The sequence below is a fragment of the Eubalaena glacialis genome, chromosome 14 (genome assembly GCF_028564815.1).
Source record: "Eubalaena glacialis isolate mEubGla1 chromosome 14, mEubGla1.1.hap2.+ XY, whole genome shotgun sequence".
In the NCBI taxonomy this organism is placed as follows: Eukaryota; Metazoa; Chordata; class Mammalia; order Artiodactyla; family Balaenidae; genus Eubalaena; species Eubalaena glacialis.
In genome coordinates, this window is record NC_083729.1 from 42,399,677 (window position 1) to 42,425,169 (window position 25,493).

General features: G+C 35.7%; 1 protein-coding gene across 21 annotated transcripts in view; it reads right to left on the reverse strand.

Annotated features, from left to right (window-relative positions):
• Window positions 1-25,493, reverse strand: part of NRXN1 (neurexin 1) — a 1,118,934-nt gene that overhangs the window by 300,032 nt on the left and 793,409 nt on the right. For all 21 annotated transcript variants that reach the window (XM_061168489.1, XM_061168487.1, XM_061168486.1 and 18 more), the window contains one exon: window positions 19,052-19,233. In XM_061168489.1, coding sequence (XP_061024472.1) covers window positions 19,052-19,233 — 182 coding nt within the window. The remainder of the gene's footprint in view (window positions 1-19,051; window positions 19,234-25,493) is intronic.

Genomic DNA, 25,493 nt, shown 5'->3' on the forward strand with positions numbered 1-25,493 from the left:
CACTACTATTGTAAGTTTATGTGCTTCTATTATGGTCTTTATTACATTATTTTAAAATTCTTTCTTTAAATGTCTGTCTTTACTATTCTTCAATTTTATTGAAGCACGTGCAATATCTTAACCACATTATATTCCAGGAAACTAACAAGGTTCTGTGCATTTTAAGGTTCTCAATGTATCATTCATGAACGAATGAAAACTTCCTGTCTCCAGTGGGGATTGGATGTCTATTAGCTCTAAACATCCATCTGGAGAGATCTACCTGTTCCTGGTATGAACCCCATCATCTCTATAAAACATGATGATTCTCTCAGAATAGAATAATACCCATCACATTACTCTAGAGACTTGATTGCATTCTCCTTAGGTTCTCTTTTTCTCTCAGATCCCAAAGTCCTTCAGCATGCTTCATATCCAACTACAACAATTTATAGCCTCCTCCACTCCCAAAGTTTTGGATAGAAGGGCATTTGTTTATCTTGGAGACTGAGACAGAATCTAAACCCTCAGCAAGCCACAGCTTATAAACAGTATGATCCATTTACTTTCTAGAACTTAGGGATTCTTTAGTTTTTCACTAGGGGTTAGAATACAAGTGAACTACCTTTCCAGGTCCCGAAACTTACCAGGGATCTGAAAACGTCAATTTTGTATCTAGTAACATTTTAGATGACCTTGATTTAAAAGCCTAGAGATTCCTGTTTTCTATATGCAAAACAAGGAAGGCAAAGGTACCCTTTCCAAAAATATTCCATTTTATTGCATGTTTTTGAAATAGCTTTAAGGAGGGACATACCAAGACATAGAAAACAAACTTATGGTTACCAAAGGAGATGGGGGTGGAGATAAATTAGGAGTTTGGGGTTAACATACACACACTACTATATATAAAATAGGTAAACAACAAGTACCCACTGTATAGCAGAGGGAACTATGCCCGATATCTTGCAATAGCCTATCATGGAAAAGAATCTGAAAAAGAATATATATGTGTGTATATATATATATATGTATATATATGTAACTGAATAATTTTGCTGTACACTCAAAACTAACACAACATTGTAATTAACTATACTTCAATTAAAAAAAAAGAAGGACATACCAACAGCCTTTAACTTTTTTCTTCCCCATTGCCAATGAATTTAGGTATCAGCTTCATTGTGATGTTCTAAATACACTAAACTCCAGTACAGGTTTTATTTCTCCAAGTGAATAGTTATCATATTTCAAAGATTCATTTGGATTTTAAATAAGGGCGACCTGTTTTCCTTATATTCAAACAGGCTTAGATCCATCTCTCCATCAGATATAGCAGAAAACAGATAGCTACATCTAGCTCTCTTGCCATCTAAACAACTCTAGAATTTCTTAAAGATGATGATTTGTTTTGTGACTATGCTATATCTGTATGCTATCCACATAGTTTTCACTATTTCAAATATCATCTTCCTATGTACCAATTGAGGGAGGAATAACATTCTGATTAGTACATAAGACTGTTCCGCTGGGTTTGGAAATAAGAACTCTTAGATAGTCAGAATACGAGCATCTTACCAAAAATAATTTGTCATCAAGTCTAGTTGATGAAAAAGCCCTATGAGTTTAGGTGTACATTAACTCCTTATTCTCAACAACCAAATCAAGTGTAAAATAAATAATTATTGAGACACCTACATCCTTAGTATATGTAAAATGGAAAAACAAGGTTATATTAAGAGTTTGCAAATCTCTTATCCTATTATCCTACCTTAAAGATATAGCTCTTCAGTCCTATTGGCCAGAAAACAGATGTTGAAGTGACTACCTATTTAGGAATATTTTGTTACAGACAGGCTTACAGTGAATTACAAGTCATAGTAACAAAAAGCATAATCAGCTTTCCCAACTCCCCAGCCATGGCTTCTTGAGGTTCACCATTACAACAGAGTGAAATTTGAAGTGGGGGAAACACTTCACTCCTGCAGTGGAAAGAAATTAATACTTCCAGTTGTGTAAACCTAAAGGACTTCTCTGAATTCACTGAATTATTGTGGACTGTCGAGGCAAAGATAGATTGTGCATAATAGCCATGGAGCCAAGAAAAGACTAACACTGTGAATGCTTAAACAGATCCTAGTTGACAATTATGCAAACCCTGTTAAAGGAGATGGTCAGAAAAAAATGCAGAACAGCTCAAACTACAATTGCTTTGTCTTGTCCAGATAATTGATGACTGTTTTAGAACGTTCCATATGATTTGAACCAAGCTTTTTCACAATTTAGATCCAGGTTAGTATAAGTCCCTCACCACACAAAACACAACAGAAATCCTTAAAGTTCAATAAGTTGTATCCAATTTCAACACTTTTTCCATTTTCAATACAGCTGGACAGGATCTTTGGTAAAGCCCATTTCAAATGGACCATTATGAATTTCACATCTTTCTGTGAATCTCAAAATACATTAGCTAGACAGCCATCTTATTTTAGCTTTAGAATGTATATCAGGTGTTTTTTTCCAGACACAGCAAATTAAAGGATTATAAAATAGCTCATGGAAAGCTCCAAAGAATTCATCCTCAGAGAGCAAATCTTGCAACACCAAACAACCCCAATTTCCCTTGGGCATCTCAGCTGACAAGTGTTATTGCTAGTTAAGTAAGGCAACTAGAAGACATACACACAAACCATCACAATTAAATAACCTACTCACCACATAACTAATAGTTACTGAGAGGTTGGTTGCTAGAATTTTCTTACTAATTTGAAGCTATAACATGACACATTACAGAGCTTCCTTGAAGATGATACCTTACCCATTTTGTATTGGGTACATGTATTTTATTATGTAGTTATGTGTGTTGAGTGTCTCATCCAATCTTGCCCAGTTATTTGATTTTAGAGTCTCACAGGCTTTGTATCTTGAAGCCAAACAACCTGTTGGAAACAAACAGCAGAGAACAGAACCCCTCCTATCTGCTTGCTGCCTAACAAATCAAAACACACTGAAATCTGAGATTATTAGAGAGGTTTTGGGATAAATAAATAAAATAAAAACTGACTTGTCAAATGGGACTCCCTGCTGCTTGGTACCATGTGTTACCACAGCAAGCTGCATCTGTTCCACTATTAAATATGTTAGTGAATATGATATAGACAGCCATGGCATTATCAAATATTCTTAGTGCCTATTAAACTCCATAGTTACATATTTTAATTTTACCTTTCATTAGTAAAACTCAAGGCGGTAGCACTTTGGAAACAATTTAAAAAGTTCAAAGACAAACTATTGTTTTGGTTATATTTCACATGTTTAAATTATATTCATGCATTACTAATAAAAAATTGGCAAGCTAACCAAAAGGTTCTCAAATTTTACACGTGGTTCTAGCAGCTGTGATTTCACTCACAATGGATGCAATAAGACTAAAGTAAAAAAAAAAAATCACATGTAGAATGTGAAAAACTTAAATAGCTACATCTTTTTATTCCCTTCTGAACATCTTACTTCCTTTCAATTTAATCTTAGCCATTATCAAATGCCACACAACATGTGAGTCAGTCCCTTGATGGAATGTGCTCTCTGGGTTCGAGAACTTTGTCGCTGAAATGGGCTATCAAGAGCTAAGACATCTATGTCTTACTAAACGCTTAATAGCAGAACACATCTGTTGTTACTCTGTTTGTTATATTAAGATTAACCACAATAATGTTGACAATATTAATACATTTAAAAGCCTGTCACATTCCACTGCTGTTGCACAATTCCTGGGGACTGCATTGATCAAAATAAGACGTAACTGGGGGCAAAATTAAGAATTATGGAATGTGTAGAAGGTGAAGAACACAAGGCAGACTCTGAAACGAGTAGTGCCTTCCATTGGGACATTAACCTCTTGCCTGCCTGGCTCATCCCAGAAAACTGTATAGCTGTTGCCTTCCTAAAATGAGTCACATGATTCATGAATTCCTTATCCCATTTCCTCAGCCTATTGTTAGTCTATGAATGCTGTAAGAATATGAGAAAAACTGTGACCGAAGCTAACGGGGGTTTGGTACCACCTTTAAACCAGTGTTATTATTAAAATGTAAACACACTCAAATCAAATAGGCCAGAAAGGAAAATCATTCTACAGAGCTCAATGTCTTAAGAAATAATGAGGCCAGTTTGTCTTTACATTAAAATGCCCCAGTTTGTGGCATCCATATATATTTGATGGTGGGAGTGTTCAACAGTACAATTTTCCTGAAAGACAACTCTGCAATAAATATAATGGTTCTGCTCTTAGGAATGTATCTTCCTAAAAATATATATTCATATATGTGAAACATTATTTTTATAAGATTAAATTTTTTTATTGGTTTGTAATACTAAAGATTCTGAAACAATTAAACAAAATATCCGTCTTTAGGGAATGGTTTGCTAAATTTTAGTATATATATGCAGTAGGATCCTATGAGGCAAATATGAGAGTATATGCTCTAAAGTGGCAAGATGCCCAAAATATATTAAATAAGAATAATCAAGTTGCAGAATAGTATGTATCATATAAAAACATAAAAACATTTTGTCTTTTTAAAGAATGTCCAAGTGTGTCAGCATATACAACTATTTACACATATATATAAAGGAGAAGAAATATATATGTCTATGCATAAAAGTAAAGATTAGAATTTAGACACCACAGTAAAAAGGTTGGTCATATTATAGGCAGTTTTTACTAATTCTCATCATTGTATTTAAAATTTTCAATAAGTACTTTTATGATCTAAGAAAATAAAATTTATTAAAAATACGGTCTTTTTCCAGAAAGTAAATAGAGACATAGAACAACAGATAAAATTCAACTCCCTCTGAACAGCCTGTCATAAAATATTATTGGCCTTGCGGACCCAATTCTACGCATCACTAATCTATTGAATCCAGTTTATGTCTAGACAGAAGAATCAAAAAAAAAAAAGCCAGTAAATAAAAAAAGAGCAGTTAAATAACAAATACAGTTTACTGAAGAGAAAGTTCATTGAAAAGCTAGTTAATCATGAAGCTGATGGCTGCAGTATGTTCCTCACATAATAATGAACAAGAACTGTTGCAATTTCAAATACCAAAAAGCACCCCAGCCACTTCGTTTATCCAACACCCTTCACAATAGCCAGTTACAAATAACCAACTAACCACTGCTTGCGAATTAGGCATTGGTGGGAGAGCTAGAATTTACAATTTTTTCTTTCTACATGTGAAACTTCTCTGCAATGCCTGTCTTTTAAAGATCAAATGAACTCAGTTGTGAAGCCTACATGGCAGGCTGTCTGACCTTACTTCACATATAACTGCTAAAATTTCAACCCCATTTCTCTGCTGATGCCCTGTGGGATACGGAGCTCCCAAAGCCTTGCCTTTACTACTAATTAACAATAATGAACAGGATGACATACTTTTCCTTTGAACACTTCTGTCGGGAAGATATCCAATCGGCAAGAGATACAAGCAATAGACGAATTCCCTTCCCCCCCCCCCCATTTACATGCTGAGATACACAGAGACTCTATCCTGTCTTTTGGTTAAAAAAAAAAAAAAAAAAAGTAGGTCGAGCTGTCTAGGCTTTATGCATTGGCTTAGAACCTGTGGAAAGGATGAAAGTTTTCTCTCCAGCCAGTTTCCAGAGCATCGCAGGTTATTTTTATATTCATCTACACATACCACTGATACTCTTGTGACAGTTATTAGTTTAGTCCCACATTTAGGCACAACTCAAAAAATAACAATGATACCTATAATTCCACCCATTAAAAGAATTTTAAAACAAATATCATGTGCTATGTCATGGCACTCTATTATTATTTAGTGCATTGTGTTGAGGGACACAGAAGTTCTAGCTTGTGCCCAAGCTTAAGGAATGTCATAGTGTAATACACAGTAAAGATTCACTAATTTAGGATTGGTAATTTGGATTGTATGATCATTTGAAAAAGTAGCTGGGCTAGCCTGAAATTTTCCTTTGCACAAAAGAAAAATGGGGCTTTGCAGTCAGAACAGTTACTTACTAGCTATGTGATTTGGGTCAATTATTTAAAAATGCAGTTTGCTCAACTGTAAAATTGAGATAATAATTCAAACCTCAATGGGTTACTGTGAATATTAAATGAAATATAATTTTTATGCAAAGTGTTTAGTGTTTGGTCCATAGTAAGCATTCAATACATGCTAAATAGAATTGTTTAGCTATTATTCTTACTAAGCCAACAAACAGAGGAAGCCTGATTTCAAAGGGAGAGTTTAACCCTGCTTAAGATAATTAACTGTTAGAACTTCGAACATTTAATATATATTAATTAAAATATTTTTTAAAACTATTTTAATAAATGGAGAATCAATTTCACCTCCATCATTTTAACAAGTGTCACACTAGGAGAAGAAGAAGGAAAAAAAAAAAAGATGGTCAAATTACCAGGGTAGTAGAGGTTAATTACCTTCCACAACCCTAATCGATTAGGATTGATTACCACAGGAGGTTTTTGTTTATTTGTTTTTTTCATTCACTCTCCAATTGGATTAATCATCTCTCATCAAGTCAGAATGCAGGGAAATATATCACAGATGTTTTTATATAAGTACCCAAAATTATACAGACAGCACATAAGAAGCATACTGAATCTCAGAGAACTGACTACTTGTTTGGAATATTTGAGCCTGGAAGTGGGGCTGATCAATGGTCTAATGTGAGAGAAGTCTTCCTTCCCTGAGAAATATACCATGTGGATAATGAGTCCATTTCATGATAGGCCCCAGCACTCTGACCTCTGCCTTGAGTGTGCAAGCCTCTGTAGGTTGTAAAAGGGGAGCCCAGGAGAGCGTCACATGCTTTCACCAATACCCTTTGGGAGTCTACCTCATACTGGGCTCCAAGGAGAGCACTCCTCATGTGAGTTCTTGTACCACAGTGGAAATTTACCAGCAAGAGGGGAAGGGAGGCCACAAGCCAAAAAGGAAGGCTCCATTCACTCATGCTTGCATTCCTTCATCAATAAATATTATTACTATGTATTCATGAGCACTGTGCTACTATCTGAAAATACAGAGATGTAAAGACACATAGTACATGGTAACTGACCTTGATGAGTTCACAATTTAATGCGCTGAAAGGACACATAAGGAAATAAACATGACTATGGTAAGTAATATAATAGAATTAAGAACAAGTGCTAGGACTTCGCTGGTGGCGCAGCGGTTAAGAATCTGCCTGTCAATGCAGGGGACACGGGTTGAGCCCTGGTCCGGGAAGATCCCACATGCTGCAGAGCAACTAAGCCTGTGCGCCACAGCTACTGAGCCTGTGCCCTAGAGCCCACGAGGCACAACTACTGAGCCCACATGCTGCAACTACTGAAGCCCACGCGTCTAGAGCCCGTGCTGAGCAACAAGAGAAGCCACCGCAATGAGAAGATCGCGCACCACAACAAAGAGTAGCCCCCCGCCACCCCACCCCACCCACGCTTGCTGCAACTAGAGAAAGCCTGTGCGCAGCGATGAAGACCCAACACAGCCATAAATAAATAAATAAATAAATAGAACAAAGTGCTGTGTTAGTACCAAGAAGCACGTGATTAGTTATTCCCTAGGGGACCAAGGAAGGCTTCACAAATTTATGAAATATATGATCCAGGCCTTAAAGATGAATAGAAACTCACCAGACTAGAAAAGAGAGGAAGGCAAGCAGGAGTGAGAGGAAATAGGAATGTTTCAAAGAAAGAAATGAGCATGAACAGAGGCACTTTGGAGGTCTATCTTTGCTGACTGTCATTTCATTATTGGTACGAATATTTTTTGAAAATTGTTCTCTGCCTTTAAAATTATGTACACCCCAAATTTACAAATCAATCTAATTACAAAAGCTAACTAGCTAAATACAAAATGTTTGAGGCAACTAGTCAACCAGATAACTTTCTATGTGCTTATTTAACTAGAGAAAATAGTTTATATAACTGATGTCTGGAATGCTCAGTAATTCAAGTGATATATGGTATGCTAAAAGCTGAGGTTGTTTGACTTTACAGAGCTGCATTAAACAGACCACAGGCAGAGTTGTGGGGTGTAACCAGAAGATGGCTTGCCCCCTATACCTTTACCTGCACCACACACGTAAGGCCCAGATGTTAAGCACATCGACTTAGGAGTCAGATTGCCTGAGTTCAGATCCTGGTTTTGCTTACTAGCTGTGTGACCTGTGCCTCCTTTCCTCATTAACTAAATAAGGACAAAATTTTTTACTGTAGGGTTTTTATGAGTATTAAATGGATAACAAATGTAAAATTAGAACAGTCATGTGATTATTGGTTGCTTTTATAAATGTCACACTTAAAACCTTTGTGTTTCTACAGCAGGAAGGTTTGGAATATCAGCCTATGCCTACATTCTGTGACTAATATGTCATAAGAATAAAATTTATCCATTAAATTCTAAGATACTTAGAGGTCAAAAGCCACGCCTCACTCGACTGTATTGCAAGTGCCTTGAAAGGTGCTTTAAAAAAGTCTATCATAGAGAGTGAAGTAAGTCAGAAAGAGAAAAACAAATACTGTATGCTAACACATATATATGGAATCTAAAAAAAAAAAACAAAAAACAAAAAACTTGGCTCTGAAGAACCTAGGGGCAGGACAGGAATAAAGACGCAGACACAGAGAATGGACTTGAGGACATGGGGAAGGATAAGCTGGGACTTAGTGAGAGAGTGGCATGGACATATATATACTACCAAATGTAAAATAGATAGCTAGTGGGAAGCAGCCACATAGCACAGGGAGATCAGCTCCGTGCTTTGTGACCACCTAGAGGGGTGGGATAGGGGGGGTGGGAGGGAGACACAAGAGGGAGGTGATATGGGGATATATGTATATGTATAGTTGATGCACTTTGTTATACAGCAGAAACTAACACACCATTGTAAAGCAATTATACTCCAATAAAGATGTTAAAAAAAAAAGGTTTGTTAAATACGTATATTAAAATGAGATTATGTCTGAGTTGGAGTGGGGAACAGCTGGAGATAGAGCCGGAAATTAAGCCCAGATTTTGCATTCATTGCAGGTCCAGCTAAGGAGTTTTTGGCTTTTGAACTATTTGCATTGTAGGCTGGTGGTTCTCCAACAGAATGAAGGCATGGTGCACCAGAATCTTGCTTTGAGATACCAATCTATAAAGAGGCAACATAATGAATTTGAGACACGCTAGCAGTTAGCTCAGATTTGCATCTCTAATCCACACTTAAATATAAACCAACTTCTCCTAAAGGAGACCATGCCCTTGACCGGAGCAGCACTGAGCTATTTATTGCCCCTGAACATTTTCAGAATGCACACAGGCAGTTTAAATTGGCAGAGCTTCTAGAACCAAAAGATTATTTCAACAAATATTTATTGCTCATTTGCTAAATCCCAGGCTCTAGCTGGACTCTGGGAATACAAAGGTGCACAAAATAGATGGAAGTCGCCGCCCTGACACTGCGGCTCAGCATCACATTTTTCATCTTAAATAAAGGATCTGCCATCGTAACTTAAACACTTTAATCTGAACCCCAAATTTTGCCTGGTTCACAAAATTGCCACCAGAAACAGAAGAAAGTACAAGGACTACTAAAAAGTGATACAGGGTTTTGGGGCCGATTCTTTTCCAGACAATGGACTTCCCTTTGTCCAGGAGAAGTAAATTACTAAGTGTCTATGTATACAATTTTGAAAAACTGAAAGTCACTTTCTCCCCATACTTTAAATAAACTTTGGGAAAAAATAGTTAATGAATATTATGGAGGGACTTCAAATTGATAGTCTGAACGGGAAGTTCATGCCCATCCCTGAACAGCCTTGGCGGCAAGCGAGGAGTTGAGATACAGTCTTGCAGAGCAGAGAGGGAAGGGGAGGAGTGATGGGTTGAGTCTCAGGCTCTGTGCCGCACTCTCCCTGCTTTTGTTCACTTAGGAGCTTTTTTTGCCTCTAAGTGAGCACAATTACTGATAGAGGTGGCTGAATATTATCAGTCAGATATGTCCTGAACTAAAAGAGGTTGAGAGACCCACTGCCATGAAACGTTTAGAACCAGAGGTTGAAATAACCAAGTTTTTACTTTACAACAATCGTTCTGGTGGCAGTGTAGAGATGAATTAGAAAGGAGAAGAACCTTGCGAGCAGAGAGATCAGTTTGAAGTCTGTGCAACAGTTCAAGAAGAGGACATTCACTTAAGGCAAGAATAATGGGAGTCATAGAAAGCAGATAAATTCTAAAGCTCTGTTAAGCACTTGAAATGTGGCTAATGGAACTGAAGAACTGAATTTCAAAATGTATTTAATTGTAATTAAGTTAGATGTAAATTTAAAACTAATAGTTGATTCAATTATGGAAAACTTTTAAGTATGTTTATGATAATTCAGCTATGTGAATCTATGCTTCCAGTGGGAAATTTTATGAAATATACAGTATTTCTGATGCAAATTTAGATTCTGAATTGAGAGGCACTATAAGTGTAAAACACACATTAGATATCAAAATTTAGCATGAAATAATAATATAAAACATAGTAAAATGTATATTGATTATATGTTAACATAATACTTTGGATATAGTGAGTTACATAAAATATATTAAAAGTTTCATCTGAGTTTTTTTTTTTCCTTTTTAATGTAACTACTAGAGAACTTAAAGTTACATACATGGCTCACGTTATATTTCTATTGGGCAGTACTGATTGAAAGACATTTCTGGAATTTAGTGAGAAACAGATTACTTCATAAAAGCAAGCATGGGAAAGATGTCAAAGTTTTCATCTGTAACTGTGTAGATGGGCAGGTAGTTGGAAGACGACGAATTCAGTTTTACCTGTGAGACATCCAGGTGGAGATGCCTTTGGCAATGCTGGTAGGTGATGATGAGAGGGGAAGTCAGGGAGTGTGTCTGGGAGTAAGCAGTCTGCATTTGCTGGCTAAAATGCAGAACAGAGTTTCAGGAATATTAAGATTAACTTTTTTTTCATAGACCAAAAAGCCTGAATAATCAATTAAATTTTGATCTTTCACCAAAGAGTTTTTTGGCCTGTCAGTCTTGTATTTCCACTCTTTGTTGGGCAGCAAGGCCCTAAGGGGCAGTTTCAGGAGGAAGTGTTTCTTTTGATAGGTGAACACCACCATGAAAGTGTCTCCTCAGAAACCTGAGAAGTAGGGTCTTCCAGGGCTGTGCTTTGTTGACAGAGAGGTTAAACAGTTTCCTGTCTTGTGACCTAAGCACCCCCAGGTCTAGCATACTACCTCCTAAAGTAACCTCCTAAAAATAACACCTGTGCATTTCACAGCTCCGAAAATGCTTGTTTTCTTCAGAAGAATTTTCTCAGGCCCAGTAAAAATTATCTCTAGTTCTTTGCTCCTGATTTAAAATGTGGCTTATTTATGCCTAGGGTTAACTTGAGTGTCCCTGAGTATACTCACCTAGGTCATCTCCTTCCTTTTGTTGAAACGAACTGCCTGTGTCTGAAGTGGTGCAACATCAGCTTTCATAGGACTGCAATGCCATAGTGTCACTTCCATCTTGTTTCCTGGTCTTTGACTGACATATTCTCTATGCTGTTTGCATTTTTTAACTACTACTCTCATGCATTTTGTTTATGGCTTTCAGTGGGGTTTTTTTGGTGCAATAAAAGGCGTGTAAAAATGACTCTTTATTCAGTATGCATTCCCCAACCTAGGTCTTAACCCTCAAGCAATGTCATTACTCTTTTTCCATCCATCTATATTGTGTTTAGACCTCTGCAAAAGCCAGCATCCTTAATCTTAAAGCCAGTGTATGCTTTCATTGCTGCTCATCATTTCTTCCTAAGACATGTCGACGTCTTGATCATAAGAATGAACGTATCAGATATCAGATATATTCTGAGCATGGGAGATCTTAACCATGTCTGCTCCTGGGAATCTCTTAATACCCTAGGCTCAGCTGCTCCTGGATTTCTGAGCCTATATAAGATAATAAATATTTGCTGTTTTAAGTTGCTAAATTGTGGGGAAATTTGTTACACAGAAATAGGTAGTTAATACATTACAAACTGCATTATAGGTGATCAATAATGATGTGTTGAATGGGCCAAAGGAATGTTTCTTGAAGTTATGCTTTTGAAAAATATTAGCTACAGAAGAAATGGAGGTGTGCTCAGTAGCCAGAAAGGATTCATCAATTTTCTTATTTTGGCATCTCGTCATAAGAAAAGGGCAACTCATCATTGGCTAACTTAGAATGGATTTGAAACCATTCTGTTAATATAGCTTGGGTTCCAACACAAGACAGTAGGTCAAGAAGAGCAGTGATCATAGATTGGAGGAGAATCTATGTCCAAGATTTTCTCTACCTAGATAATGCCCTGGCCATTGTTTTAGCAGCTTTTCCAAAGAGATTCCTGAGCTCTAGACTTCCTTCTGCTAGCTCAGAGCACTACAAGATCCCAGGCCCAACCCTGAAAACACCCATTTGGATAGAAAAGATGATGACTGAGCAGAATCTAGAGAGTGAGAGAGAATGAGAAGAAACCTTCTGCACAGATTCAGAAACAGAGAAATGAAACTAAGAAGTTCATTTTTTTAAAAAGTGGACTAATAAATTTCACTGGCATGGAAAGATAAGAATAGAATTGTGGAAATATGGACTGAAAAGGGAAATTAAGATCAGAATGTTCAGGACATTAACTGTTAGTCACAGAATGTGCCTTTACCTGTACGTACTTGGGAAGCATCCGTGTGTTGTTTTTTTTTTTTTAATTTTGTTTTGGTTTTATTGTTATTACTTCTATGTGGATTTGATTATTATCTGTTAACACAATATAATTTCACAAATGAGAAGGCAATATTTTGTATCTGACCATTAACATTCAGAATTGAAATAAAATTTCTCAGTCCTCTTTAATGGATTAGCTAAACAAAATTGACGAAACATAGCCTAAAAGCAAACACACACTACTGAGGTTAGACTATTTGGTACTATCAGTGTGTTTTAAAAGAGGAATAATAGAGGAATAATCAAAGAAGCATTTTAGCAAATTAACCTGACATAAGTACATAAAATGGATTGGAAAGTATTCAGAATAGAGACAGGAAGATAACTGAGAAGGTGTGGCAGCTGTTTAAGCATCTAAGTCATAAGTACATGAAATAAGGAGGTGCAGGTAGAAACAGCTGTTTTGGTTCTTTTTATTAAATTTCACAGCAGTAGAATTTCAGAGGAGGAAATAATTCTAGAAATCTAAAACCAAATTCAGAGAGATTTACTTATGCTCAAAGGTGACAACCAGCTTAGAAAATGAGATACTAATTTTCATTAGAAAATGAGACACTGAATTAACTTCTAAGGGGAAAGGATGAAGGGAGGAATTTATTTTAATTCACTTGACCCCATCCATCCCAAAATAGGACTGTTTCAAGATATTTGGACAGCACTTAAGCATACTGAAATATGACCATCATTTCTCCCATTTTCTTCAAAGATAACATTCATCCTTCATACCTTAGAAGCTTGGGCAAAAATTTTGCAACACATGGTAAAAAGACATTATTTTAGCCATTCTTTTAAAATTCTTGTCAAATAGGCCACATGTTCTCTAACTCACGTAAGAACCAGGAAAACAAAACCAAATAAAATATCTACTGTGTATGATTTACAGGCTTTAATTTAAATATTACATGGCAAAGTGAAATTCTTAAAATAGGTGAATCTGTTGGTTAAAAAGAGTGTTTCAGATGAAACAGTTGGAATTCTAGAAAAACCTGTGAGGGAATAATTGGGTTTTATCTTGTTGATATAGACATGCACCAATATATAAGTATTGACTTTTAAAAGATTTTTTAAACTTAATCTTCATAAAGCATAAGATAAGATGATGAGAAAGATTTGATATGTCAAAAATACCGATAAGCTATTTTTGAGACCTGTAATATTTACTATAAATACACTATGCTTCTAGTCTACACTAAAATCGCTGATCAAAAGGTGTATTTCTAAATCAAAATCAATTAAGAGCTTGGTTTCAAAAATAAGGCTTCCGGCCCAGGAAATTACAAAGAAGAAACACTTAAGGCAAATATATACAACAATTCACTGATCGAATTTGCAATGCTCTTTCATGCTCTGAAGATGAAAGGATTTCAAAGAACACTCTCCACTCATCCTCTCCTCCATCCTCCAACACACTTCCTCTGGTCAGAACCAACGCATGTGCTAATATTCATGGCAGTGAGTGAGCACACATCTGCAGTGCTTTCTTCGAAGTCAGAAGAGTTAAGTAATCTCCAATTAACGTTACCAGACTGATTTATGAGAGATGTTTCCTCTAGAGTGACGACACTGGTAAAATTTCTAGATGTATCTCATAAATTATAAAAAACTTGAATTTAATTTTTTTGCTTATTGCCTCTAAGAGATTATCTTATTCAATATTGATTAAATAATCATCGTTACTAATTTAAATGTGTATAATAGAACACTTTACAGTTTTTTTGTTTTTTTTTTTTTGGCGGCGTTGGGTCTTTGTTGCTGCACGCGGGCTTTCTCTAGTTGAGGCGAGCGGGGGCTACTCTTCGTTGTGGTGCACGGGCTTCTCACTGCAGTGGCTTCTCTTGTTGCAGAGCACGGGCTCTAGGCGCACGGGCTTCAGTATTTGTGGCTCATGGGCTCTAGAGCACAGGCTCAGTAGTTGTGACGCAAGGGCTTAGTTGCTCCGCGGCATGTGGGATCTTCCCGGACCAGGGCTCGAACCCATGTCCCCTGCATTGGCAGGCGGATTCTTAACCACTGCGCCACCAAGGAAGCCCTTTTTAAATTCTCTATCTTAAAAACCTGTCATTTGTCCACATTCTTACAAATACTTTGCAGATAAGAAAGTAAAACTGCAAAGGGAAGAAATGGAGATATACCAAGATGGAGAAATAACCAAGAAACACTAGTCACGTTGGGACGAAGTATGTTTACTGTAAATAATCTAAGCTACCTGGTAACCAGGGTCCCAGCTAGCTTTTTCATTCATTTATCTAGCTAATATTTATTGAGATAAGTACTAAGTGGTGAGCTCATTTATTTTTGTATCCACAGAACCTTGAACATAGGCTTGGGCCATATTAGTTGCTCAGAAAATATTTCTGGACAGGCTCCTAGCATGTACTGACATAAATGATGAAAAGCCACATTTCTACATTACATTATTTTTCTTATTAGTCATCATTATTATAAATTTTGTTCTATGCCATCAGAAAGTTTACCGCTATTTGAAAAAATGGACAGGTCTGAAATGACTAGAGAACAATTCAAGATATAAGTGAGTTACAATAAATGAGGCAATTACTAAGGAGAGATAATCACTCATCCAGCAAAAATTCTCACCATAGACTTTCTTTAAGCAACCAACTACCATAATCAATTCTTAGCTAAAGATTCAGAAAACAACATCAATAAAAATACGTAACTTTTCAATAATACAGCCGGTACGTATAGAGTGCTACACTTTTTCTATATCGTAAACAACAAGTTGGATGACTTTCTTCAGAGTTATGTAGAAACTAAACTGCACATATGACTTCACTTTGACTACTGAAAACCTGAGAGTCTATAGTCAACCCAAGCCACAATATTTTCAATATATAATTCATGAATTCTTTTATTATTTCAGAAAACATTTCTGAGCACTTGTATTCTAGGCACTGTGTTAATTAATTGCCCCTCACTTCATGTCTTAATCTTCCCTTCAGCCCCTTCTAAAACCTTGTACATTTCAATAGCAATATCATATGGCTTTGAGGTTAATAGTGGTAGCATTAATATTAACATGGCAAAAAATCCATCTGTAAAGACTAGGCCACTTAAGTAAAAAATCATTTTATTCCAAGTTATTATATTTTTAAGAGTATAGTTAATCAAAATTTAAATATGATTATGTTTAAGTAAAATCAAACATGATCATTTGAAAAAATAGGATAATAATGTCAAATATTCACATCCTCACTGAAATTATATGCCAATCAGATTTTAAAAGTTATCGAACTAAAGTGGCATTACACAATTCAGCAAGACTGGAGCAACTTTTAATGTGTGCAATCGACTTTCCAGCTTATTGGTTAATTCCATTAATTGAGGATATAAATATAGCTTTTAAATAAGATCAGAGCATAGTTTATACTTGGCTGACCTTGAAGGTTTATAGAAATTTTCTTGGAAGTTTAATAGATAACCAAAATTTCTAACTTTTACAGATTAAACATATCTGTGATATCATCAGGTTAATTTTTAAGCCAGTTATATTTAAAAACTAAAATCAGACAGTAGTAATAATCTTTCTACAATTGTTGTTTTCCTCTTATATTTCCAATTCTGAAAGAAGCAGAAGAAATGATTTGGGGAAAATCAGGATATACTCAAAGGTATGTAAACCATTTGATAAAATAGCCTTTGAACAGTCCCAAATCTAAGAATCATTATTAAGAATACTTCTGCTTCTATCAGCCATGGGTATCAGCTTTGGTCCCCACCCACTTCATTTTCCATTCCTTTACTTCCTTCTTCCCTCCCTCCATCCCTTTCTCTCTCCCTCTCTCTCTTTTTCTCAAGCTCTCTCTCTTCCCTTTTTTAATATCTAACTCCTCTTTCTCTTCCTCTTCCATGTACCCAACATTATGGGAAAGAGTTAAAGGTAAACTTTAGAAGTAAAAAGAAAACCACTGGCTTACTTTTGTTTTTAATGTGGAAACATGGAAAAAAGTGGCTTACCTTCATGTAAGCAACTTGCTGAGTCAGTAATGGCTGATCACTGCTTGTAGGCAATGAGAGAAAAAGGGGGGAAATGGAAAGTTTTAGTTGGCCAGATTTGGACTAAGACTGGGTCCTAGTAGTTGATATAGGAGTTAGTAGGGCTGACTACAAAGGGTGTTTGGTAAGCCCAGGGAACCAACATCCATCTTCCATTTCCTAGTCAAGGACAGGCTAGGATTAAGAAAGAGTTTGAAGACAGCCAATCCAAGAGGAAGGGTGTTAGAAACAAAAACTGAATCCAAAGTGAATGGCCAGCCAAGACCAAGAGAGGAGAATCAGAAAGAAGGAGGGCCTCACAGGACATCTATCAGAAATCTCTGGCCAGTAAAGAAGCTTTGGAAGGTACTGGGCTGGGTTTTTAGGTACAAGTTCCTTTACATATACAAGGACTCTAAGGCACAGTTGATCAGAATTGGAAAGAAATACCCATTCCTGTAGACTAAAACCCTTTGACCATAAAACAAACAGTGGTTTGAGTAATTCAATAACATGGCCCCTTATGATTTGCAAGTGATCATTATAGAACCTTTTCTCAGGGTAAATGTGTAATTGGTTATGGATCAATAAGTAATTTCTTTCAGGAGGAAAAGCTCTTGTTTCCTTTTTTATTTATTTATTTATCTTTTGAAGTACCAAGGCTCTTAAATCAGAATGGAGCAAATACATTTGGAAAGTTGAGATTACTCTAAACAGCAAGATTCCTTACTGCATTAGTTATCTCAGCTGATCACTTATTTATGATGCCATAAAAATCCAGATGTCTTCAATTCTGATGGTTAGATATTTGCCAAAAGGCAGCTAAAATTACTTTCCAATGTTTCCCATTTTGACAACTGCATTTTGAATTGAAAATTTATGATGGTTCACTAATGGTTGTGCTGAGGTGTTTTGGGGTTTTTTTTGTTTTTGTTTTTGTTTTCCAAGATTAGCAATGAATTCAGCTCTTGTGGTCAGTTGTAAACCTTACTGAGTTTATTGGAAATTCTAGAAACCTAACAGGAAACTAAGATTAAGAAAATAAATGAATAAAACTTTGAGAATTAAGACCCTGCAAGTTTGTGATAATGTATTTTGGTGTTTGGTGGTTTTCCTAATCATTTTACAGTGAGAGCCTGAAGGCCAGTTTCTAACAGGAAAGAACATGTTGACCTAATCTAAGGTCTTCTGAGGCATGGGTGCAGGTAAAGGGAGAACTTGCAAGGATAAACAAAAGCAAAACAAAACAAACTTATACGATCACATAAGGCAGAAGAGATAAACTATACCTCAAGAATAGAAAGGCAGATGAAGAGGTTGATATGCTTCTGGACCTTCCAGAAGATAGAGAGTTTAGACCAAGAACTATGATGATAAGAACCCTTTAGAGTGTTTTGAATATATGACACTTTCCTATGGTTGTTATTTTGATATATCAATAAAATATTAATATCTCTTGACAATGAAAGACTCTGTGTGATTCTTTGCAAATATCGTGAGTAAATGAGAAGTTAAAGAATTGCAACCACACAAATTAGTACCTCTTTGAAAGCAGAGATATAAGGAAGAGTCCCCAAGCTACAGTCAGTTATGACAACTTTAAAAGGTAAAGAAAGCTTTTCATTCATGAATTATTATTTGACATTCACTAAAAGCTAACTAAATTCTTGTGGGAGGCTTAGAACTTAGAGAAAAAGGCATGGTCCCAGGATATAAATGGCAAGAGTCCATTGTATTTTCTTGATGTGTATGTATCAAAATGAGTATAAGATGGCATAGAAGTAATCTTTTTGTCTTTTTCTTTCGTATCCCCAAATACCTTTAAAGATTCCTTTTCTCCTGTCCATTGCATGTGACTTTAGACAATTCTTTTCTCAGGTGAGAAAAGAAACAAGGACACTGGATCCAGATCTGCTGTCACCAGTATTACAACCTCCTGCTTCCAGCCAGATGGAATAGTATCTACTGGACCACAATTTTTTTTATTAATTTGGCAAGACTGCCTAAAGCCACTAAAAACACACCAAGAATAATTCCTTGTGAACAGAGAATTGAGAGGAATTCACACTTAAAAAGAAAAAAAAAATCTATTGTCAAGAACATTTTTAACAACAGTAATAGCTATAAGGTCTTATTACCTCTAGAGTATATTTATATTTTCTGTATATTTTTTGCTGGGAGGAGGGAAATGTCCAAAAATCAGAATTATACATTATTTACAAAAAGCTAACAGTAAAAGCTAAAAGCTGAATCTTATTTTAGAAGTACTTACTATATGCAGCTCTAGGTAGTCTCCCAGGCCAGAAGAACTGTCCACTCGCACCAATACAGCTTCTTTCTGAACAGTGCTAAACCCTATGGCCAGTCTGTCTGCGCGTGTACTTGGCCGGTCATTAGGAGGCCACTTATACGTGATTTGTCCACCACCTTTGCTAAAGATATATGTTGTCCCAGCTGGAAAACAAAAACCAAAACCAATTAGTCCAAATACATCAAGGGCACACTTTCCTATGTTTGTTATGTTGACACATCAGTAAAGTATTAAATTTACACCATGGCAGTCATAAATAAATAAAATAAAATAACAAGAACAAAAACAAAAACCTATGGCAAAGCAAATAAGCAAATAACAGATTTTAATCAAACATGCTCAAGAAAGAGAACAGAGTTTTTTTAAAAAGAAATATCAAGGCAGCTCCATTTTTAATACACTCATTAAATCTACCAGCAGGTGTTTCAGAACAAACGGGACATTACTGCTTTTTCCACTGAGTTGGACAAGCATGCAATGTAATGGGGCTTTATCTCTTTCTTCCAGTTTAAAAAAATAGTTTAGCAGGAAACATTGACTTTGGATGCTTCAAAAGGAGCAGAAACATATATCAACTTGTTTTTGAAACAAGAGCTGCATGTAGATGTGACAGGGTCATACAGCACAGGGAAGGAAATTGCAAGAAGTATGCTATGAATCAACTTTTATGGGGAGAGGGCCTATTCACATATGACAGATCATAACTAATGGATGAACAGCCATAAGACCCAACAGTCATGTCAAGAAAATACAGATAATAGATCCCATCTATAGAAGTCAGGTCTTATTTAACAAGCAACATCTACTAGTTGTCAAACTATCCAGCTCCATAAAAAGACCCATTTTTTTCCCAAAGCAAATGCTAGTCTTACAGAAATAAGAATAATGTCATAGCCTCATTTGGTAAATGTTCAAATTTTACTTTATGATGATGTCAGTAAATTATCTATCTTGCTCTAAAAAGAGTTTTGTTTCAAACAAATTTCCTAAGCATCCAATGTGTTAAAGTCCTATTTCATTGCACCACTGGCATCTACCTCATTTAATGCAATAAGATTAATTCTTTGAGTAAGACTATTTGGAAGAGACATGCAAAGATATATATAAAGGAGAATGAATCTTCCTCCACACTAAAGGGGACCAGAGAAATATTTATTTAGTTATCCCAGGAATAGACCTTAAGGTACAACTTATAGGAGTGTAGCCTTCCAATAACAAAGGATGCCAATACATATTTATTGTGTACCTACTATGTGCCAACATGGTAACGAAAGCAATAAAACTAAATACTAAAATTTAGGCCACAAAGCATCTTGTGTGTACGGAAATATAGCTTCTACCAAGAGTAAGGGTTATAAGTAAAAGTTGAGTGTACAGCAGTATGTTTTCAAGATATCTACACATTAAATTTCTATAAACCAAATTTACCAATTAAATGATGTTGGCAATGTCACATTCATGTACATTTAATTAAATAGCTGATGATATCAATTTTTTTCTCTTTTGATATTTTGGGGCCAATCATTCTTTGTATTCTGTCTGAGACATTTCCATAGGCCCTTGAGAAACTCCAAAGAACTCTGCAATATGCTTAATGTGTCTGACTGGTTAAATAGGCCTTGGTATGTAGACCTGACCCAAGAAACATGTCAAGACAATATTGATATAAAAGTGATAAAACAGAATCTTGTTAAAAATGCAGTGGTAGAGAGGTTAGTCATTTTCTTGAATACTAATGCATGAAAGCAGTTTATCTCTCTCATGCGAGAATAGGTAAGTTATATTTGAAAGGTACTAATCAGTGTGCAAGCAAAGAAAATTCAGAATATACATATTTGTGTATCAGAAATGCCAGAGCCTTCTACAACCATTTATGTTCTACAACATCAGAAGCTTGTTCACCACAATATTAACAAGCAAGCACTATTTGGTAAATCTTCCTCTTGGTAATTTTTGCAAATAATTAAGTATTAAATGTTTCAGAAAAGCCTACATTGATAAAAAACAGGACAAGAACATATAAAAGGAAAGATTTCTTTAAAAGGAGGATGTGGTGGTGACCTCTGAGTGTTAGTACTTGATAGATTTTATTTTTCTCCTTTTAATTAACTTTGTCCTCTAACGACTATATATTTCATGTGAATTAAGAAAAATATTCAAGTAGAGATGCTACTTAACAATATAAAACAAATCTGAGAACTCAGATGTTTTCCAGAATCACCAGAGTAAGGTAGTGTTGTAAGGCAACAATATCATATATTACATGATAATTTTTAACATTAAAAATCACTTTCACAATAATTTTTTCATTTCCTCTCTACTTCTGTATGGAAAGTAGGGCAAGCATTACTCCCACGTCACATTTGAGGAAATTTAGTCCGAAGGATTAACTTGTTAACTAAAGTTGCAAACTTGGAAGAGCTGGTAGGAAATCTAGTATCCAGATTCGACTCCTGTGTCTTTTTTTTTATTACATAAATGTTTCTGTTATCATAACAAGACAGTCAAGAAAAAGTTAATTGGGTATGTCAGTCTGAATTTATCAAGGCCAACTATTATCATATTCGAATGTCTCATAACCATAAAGTGACATTTGTACCTCATGATCATATACTGTCCTTTCACCTCAAAATGCTTTTAAAAAAATTAAAAAATAACATGTAAATGTGAAATGACAGAACATTTAATATATGTTGATTAACATTTAGTTTAGGGTACACTTCCCAAACTTGTGGAACTATGCAAGTTTCCTGTTGCTGAGGATAATAATTTAGAGGTTTTTATTTTCAGTAAGATAAATGTCACAATACAAATACTGTTACTCAAGATTTGATTTCATCTCTATTTCAACCTTTCCAATAAGTGTTAAGACTTGGCAACTAGCATGCCAGTACCTACTCTGTCTGCCTTACAATGACTTTATTCTTCAGGTTTCACCAAAACCAAGCAAAAACAAGCATAACACCATGTGCCAAACAATGCAATTATTCCTAGTGTCCTTTTTCTTCAGATATATCTGAAAACTAGTGTCCTTTTTCTTCAGATATATCTGAAAATCAATCTCTCTTCTTTTTTCGTTATATGCACAATAGAGCATTGTATTGTACACATCAGCACAATTCCGTAATAAGCGAGAGAATTAGATGTCCACCTCCCAACACAGCTCTCTTAACCTACCTCTGTAAGCATCTTGGCTTTAAAAAAAAATCATTTTGCATCAAACTCTAAAAATCTATGTTCTTAAAGCCCTCCTTCCATCAAGATAGAAAATTACAATATACTCTATTTTGGTGACCTTAACAATATGAGAATACTCCCACAATAAAATGTAGTAGATCAGATGACTAAAGTGTCAAAATCTACTTCATTTAACATGCATCATTCTGAACAAAGAACATGATGTACTTACTGCAGCAGAATAGCTAAGTAATTAAGAATGTAAGCTCTGGACTCAGACAGACCAGGGTTCAAATTCCAACTATATCATTTTCTAGTTACATTACATTGACTATTGTGCTATTTATTCTAACCCTTGGGTTTCCTATCCTTGGGGATATTGACACTGTCTATCTCATAGAGCTCTGCCAGGATTAAATGAAACATGCACAGTAACACCTCAGTCTAATTCCTGGCATATGGTAAGGGCCCAATACATTTTCTTTTTCTTTTTTTTTTCATAGCGGTATTATTTTTAATAGTCCAAAATAGAAAACAACCCAAATATCTATCAGTGGTAGAATGGATAAACAATGGTATATTTATACAATGGAATACTCTATAGCAATGAAGATGAATGAACTACAACTACATTCAACAATGCCCTTGATTCTCACTAACATGATGTTGAAAAAAAAAAACAAAAAGATTATGATTTCCACAACCTTCTGAGACTGAACCAGGAAGAAAGAGAAAATATAAAGAGGCCAATCACAAGAACTGAAATTGAAACTGTTATTAAAAATCTTACAACAAACAAAAGCCCAGGACCAGATGGCTTCACAGGAAAATTCTATCAAACATTTAGAAAAGAGCTAACACCTATCCTTCTCAAACTCTTCCAAAATATAGCAGAGGGAGGAACACTCCCAAACTCATTCTACGAGACCACCATCACCCTGATACCAAAACCAGATAAAGATGTCACAAAGAAAGAAAACTACAGGCCAATATCACTGATGAACATAGATGCAAAAATCCTCAACAAAATACTAGCAAACAGAATCCAACAGCACATTAAAAGGATCATACACCATGATCAAGTGGGGTTTATCCCAGGAATGCAGGGATTCTTCAATATATGCAAATCAATCAATATGATAAACCATATTAACAAATTGAAGGAGAAAAACCATATGATCAAATTGAAGGAGAAAAACCATATGATCATCTCAATAGATGCAGAAAAAGCTTTTGACAAAATTCAACACCCATTTATGATAAAAACTCTCCAGAAAGTAGGCATGGAGGGAACTTACTTCAACATAATAAAGGCCATATACGACAAACCCACAGCCAACATCATTCTCAATGGTGAAAAACTGAAACCATTTCCACTAAGATTGGGGACAAGACAAGGTTGCCCACTCTCACCATTATTATTCAACACAGTTTTGTAAGTTTTAGCCACAGCAGAGAAGAAAAAGAAATAAAAGGAATCCAAATGGAAAAGAAGAAGTAAAGGTGTCACTGTTTGCAGATGACATGATACTATACATAGAGAATCCTAAAGATGCTACCAGAAAACTACTACAGCTAATCAATGAATTTGGTAAAGTAGCAGGATACAAAATCAATGCACAGAAATCTCGTGCATTCCTATGCACTAATGATGAAAAATCTGTAAGAGAAATTAAGGAAACAGTCCCATTTACCACTGCAACAAAAAGAATAAAATACCTAGGAATAAACCTACCTAAGAGACAAAAGACCTGTATGCAGAAAACTATAAGACACTGATGAAAGAACTTAAAGACGACACAAACAGATGGAGAGATATACCATGTTTCTGGATTGGAAGAATCAACATTGTGAAAATGACTATACTACCTAAAGCAATCTACAGGTTCAATGCAATCCCTATCAAACTACCAATGGCATTTTTCACAGAACTAGAACAAAAAATTTCACAATTTGTATGGAAACACAAAAGACCCCGAATACCCAAAGCTATCTTGAGAAAGAAAAACGGAGCTGGAGGAATCAGGCTCCCTGACTTCAGACGATACTACAAAGCTACAGTAATCAAGACAATATGGTACTGGCACAGAAACAGAAATATAGATCTATGGAACAGGATAGAAAGCCCAGAGATGAACCCATGCACATAGGGTCACCTTATCTTTGATAAAGGAGCCAAAAATATACAATGGAGAAAAGACAGCCTCTTCAATAAGTGGTGCTGGGAAAACTGGACAGCTACATGTAAAAGAATGAAATTAGAACACTCCCTAACACCATACACAAAAAATAAACTCAAAATGGATTAAAGACCTAAATGTAAGGCCAGACACTGTAAAACTCTTAGAGGAAAACATAGGCAGAACACTCTATGACATAAATCACAGCAAGATCCTTTTTGACCCACCTCCTAGAGAAATGGAAATAAAAACAAAAATAAACAAACGGGACCTAATGAAACTCCAAAGCTTTTGCAGAGCAAGGAAACCATAAACAAAAAGAAAAGACAACCTTCAGAATGGCAGAAAATATTTGCAAACGAAGCAATGGACAAAGGATTAATCTCCAAAGTATACAAGCAGCTCATGCAGCTCAATAACCAAAAAACAAACAACCCAATCCAAAAATGGGCAGAAGACCTAAATAGACATTTTTCCAAAGAAGATATACAGATTGCCAACAAACACATGAAAGGATGCTCAACATCACTAATCATTAGAGAAATGCAAATCAAAACTACAATGAGGTATCACCTCACACCGGTCAGAATGGCCATCATCAAAAAATCTACAAACAATAAATGCTGGAGAGGGTGTGGAGAAAAAGGGAACCCTGTTGCACTGTTGATGGGAATGTAAATTGATACAGCCACTATGGAGAACAGTATGGAGGTTCCTTAAAAAACTAAAAATAGAACTACCATATGACCCAGCAATCCCACTACTGGGCATATACCCTGAGAAAACCATAATTCAAAAAGAGACATGTACCACAATGTTCACTGCAGCTCTATTTACAATAGCCAGGACATGGAAGCAACCTAAGTGTCCATCGACAGATAAATGGATAAAGAAGACGTGGCACATATATACAATGGACTATTACTCAGCCATAAAAAGAAATGAAACTGAGTTATTTGTAGTGAGGTGGATGGACCTAGAGTCTGTCATACAGAGTGAAGTAAGTCAGAAAGAGAAAAACAAATACTGTATGCTAACACATATAT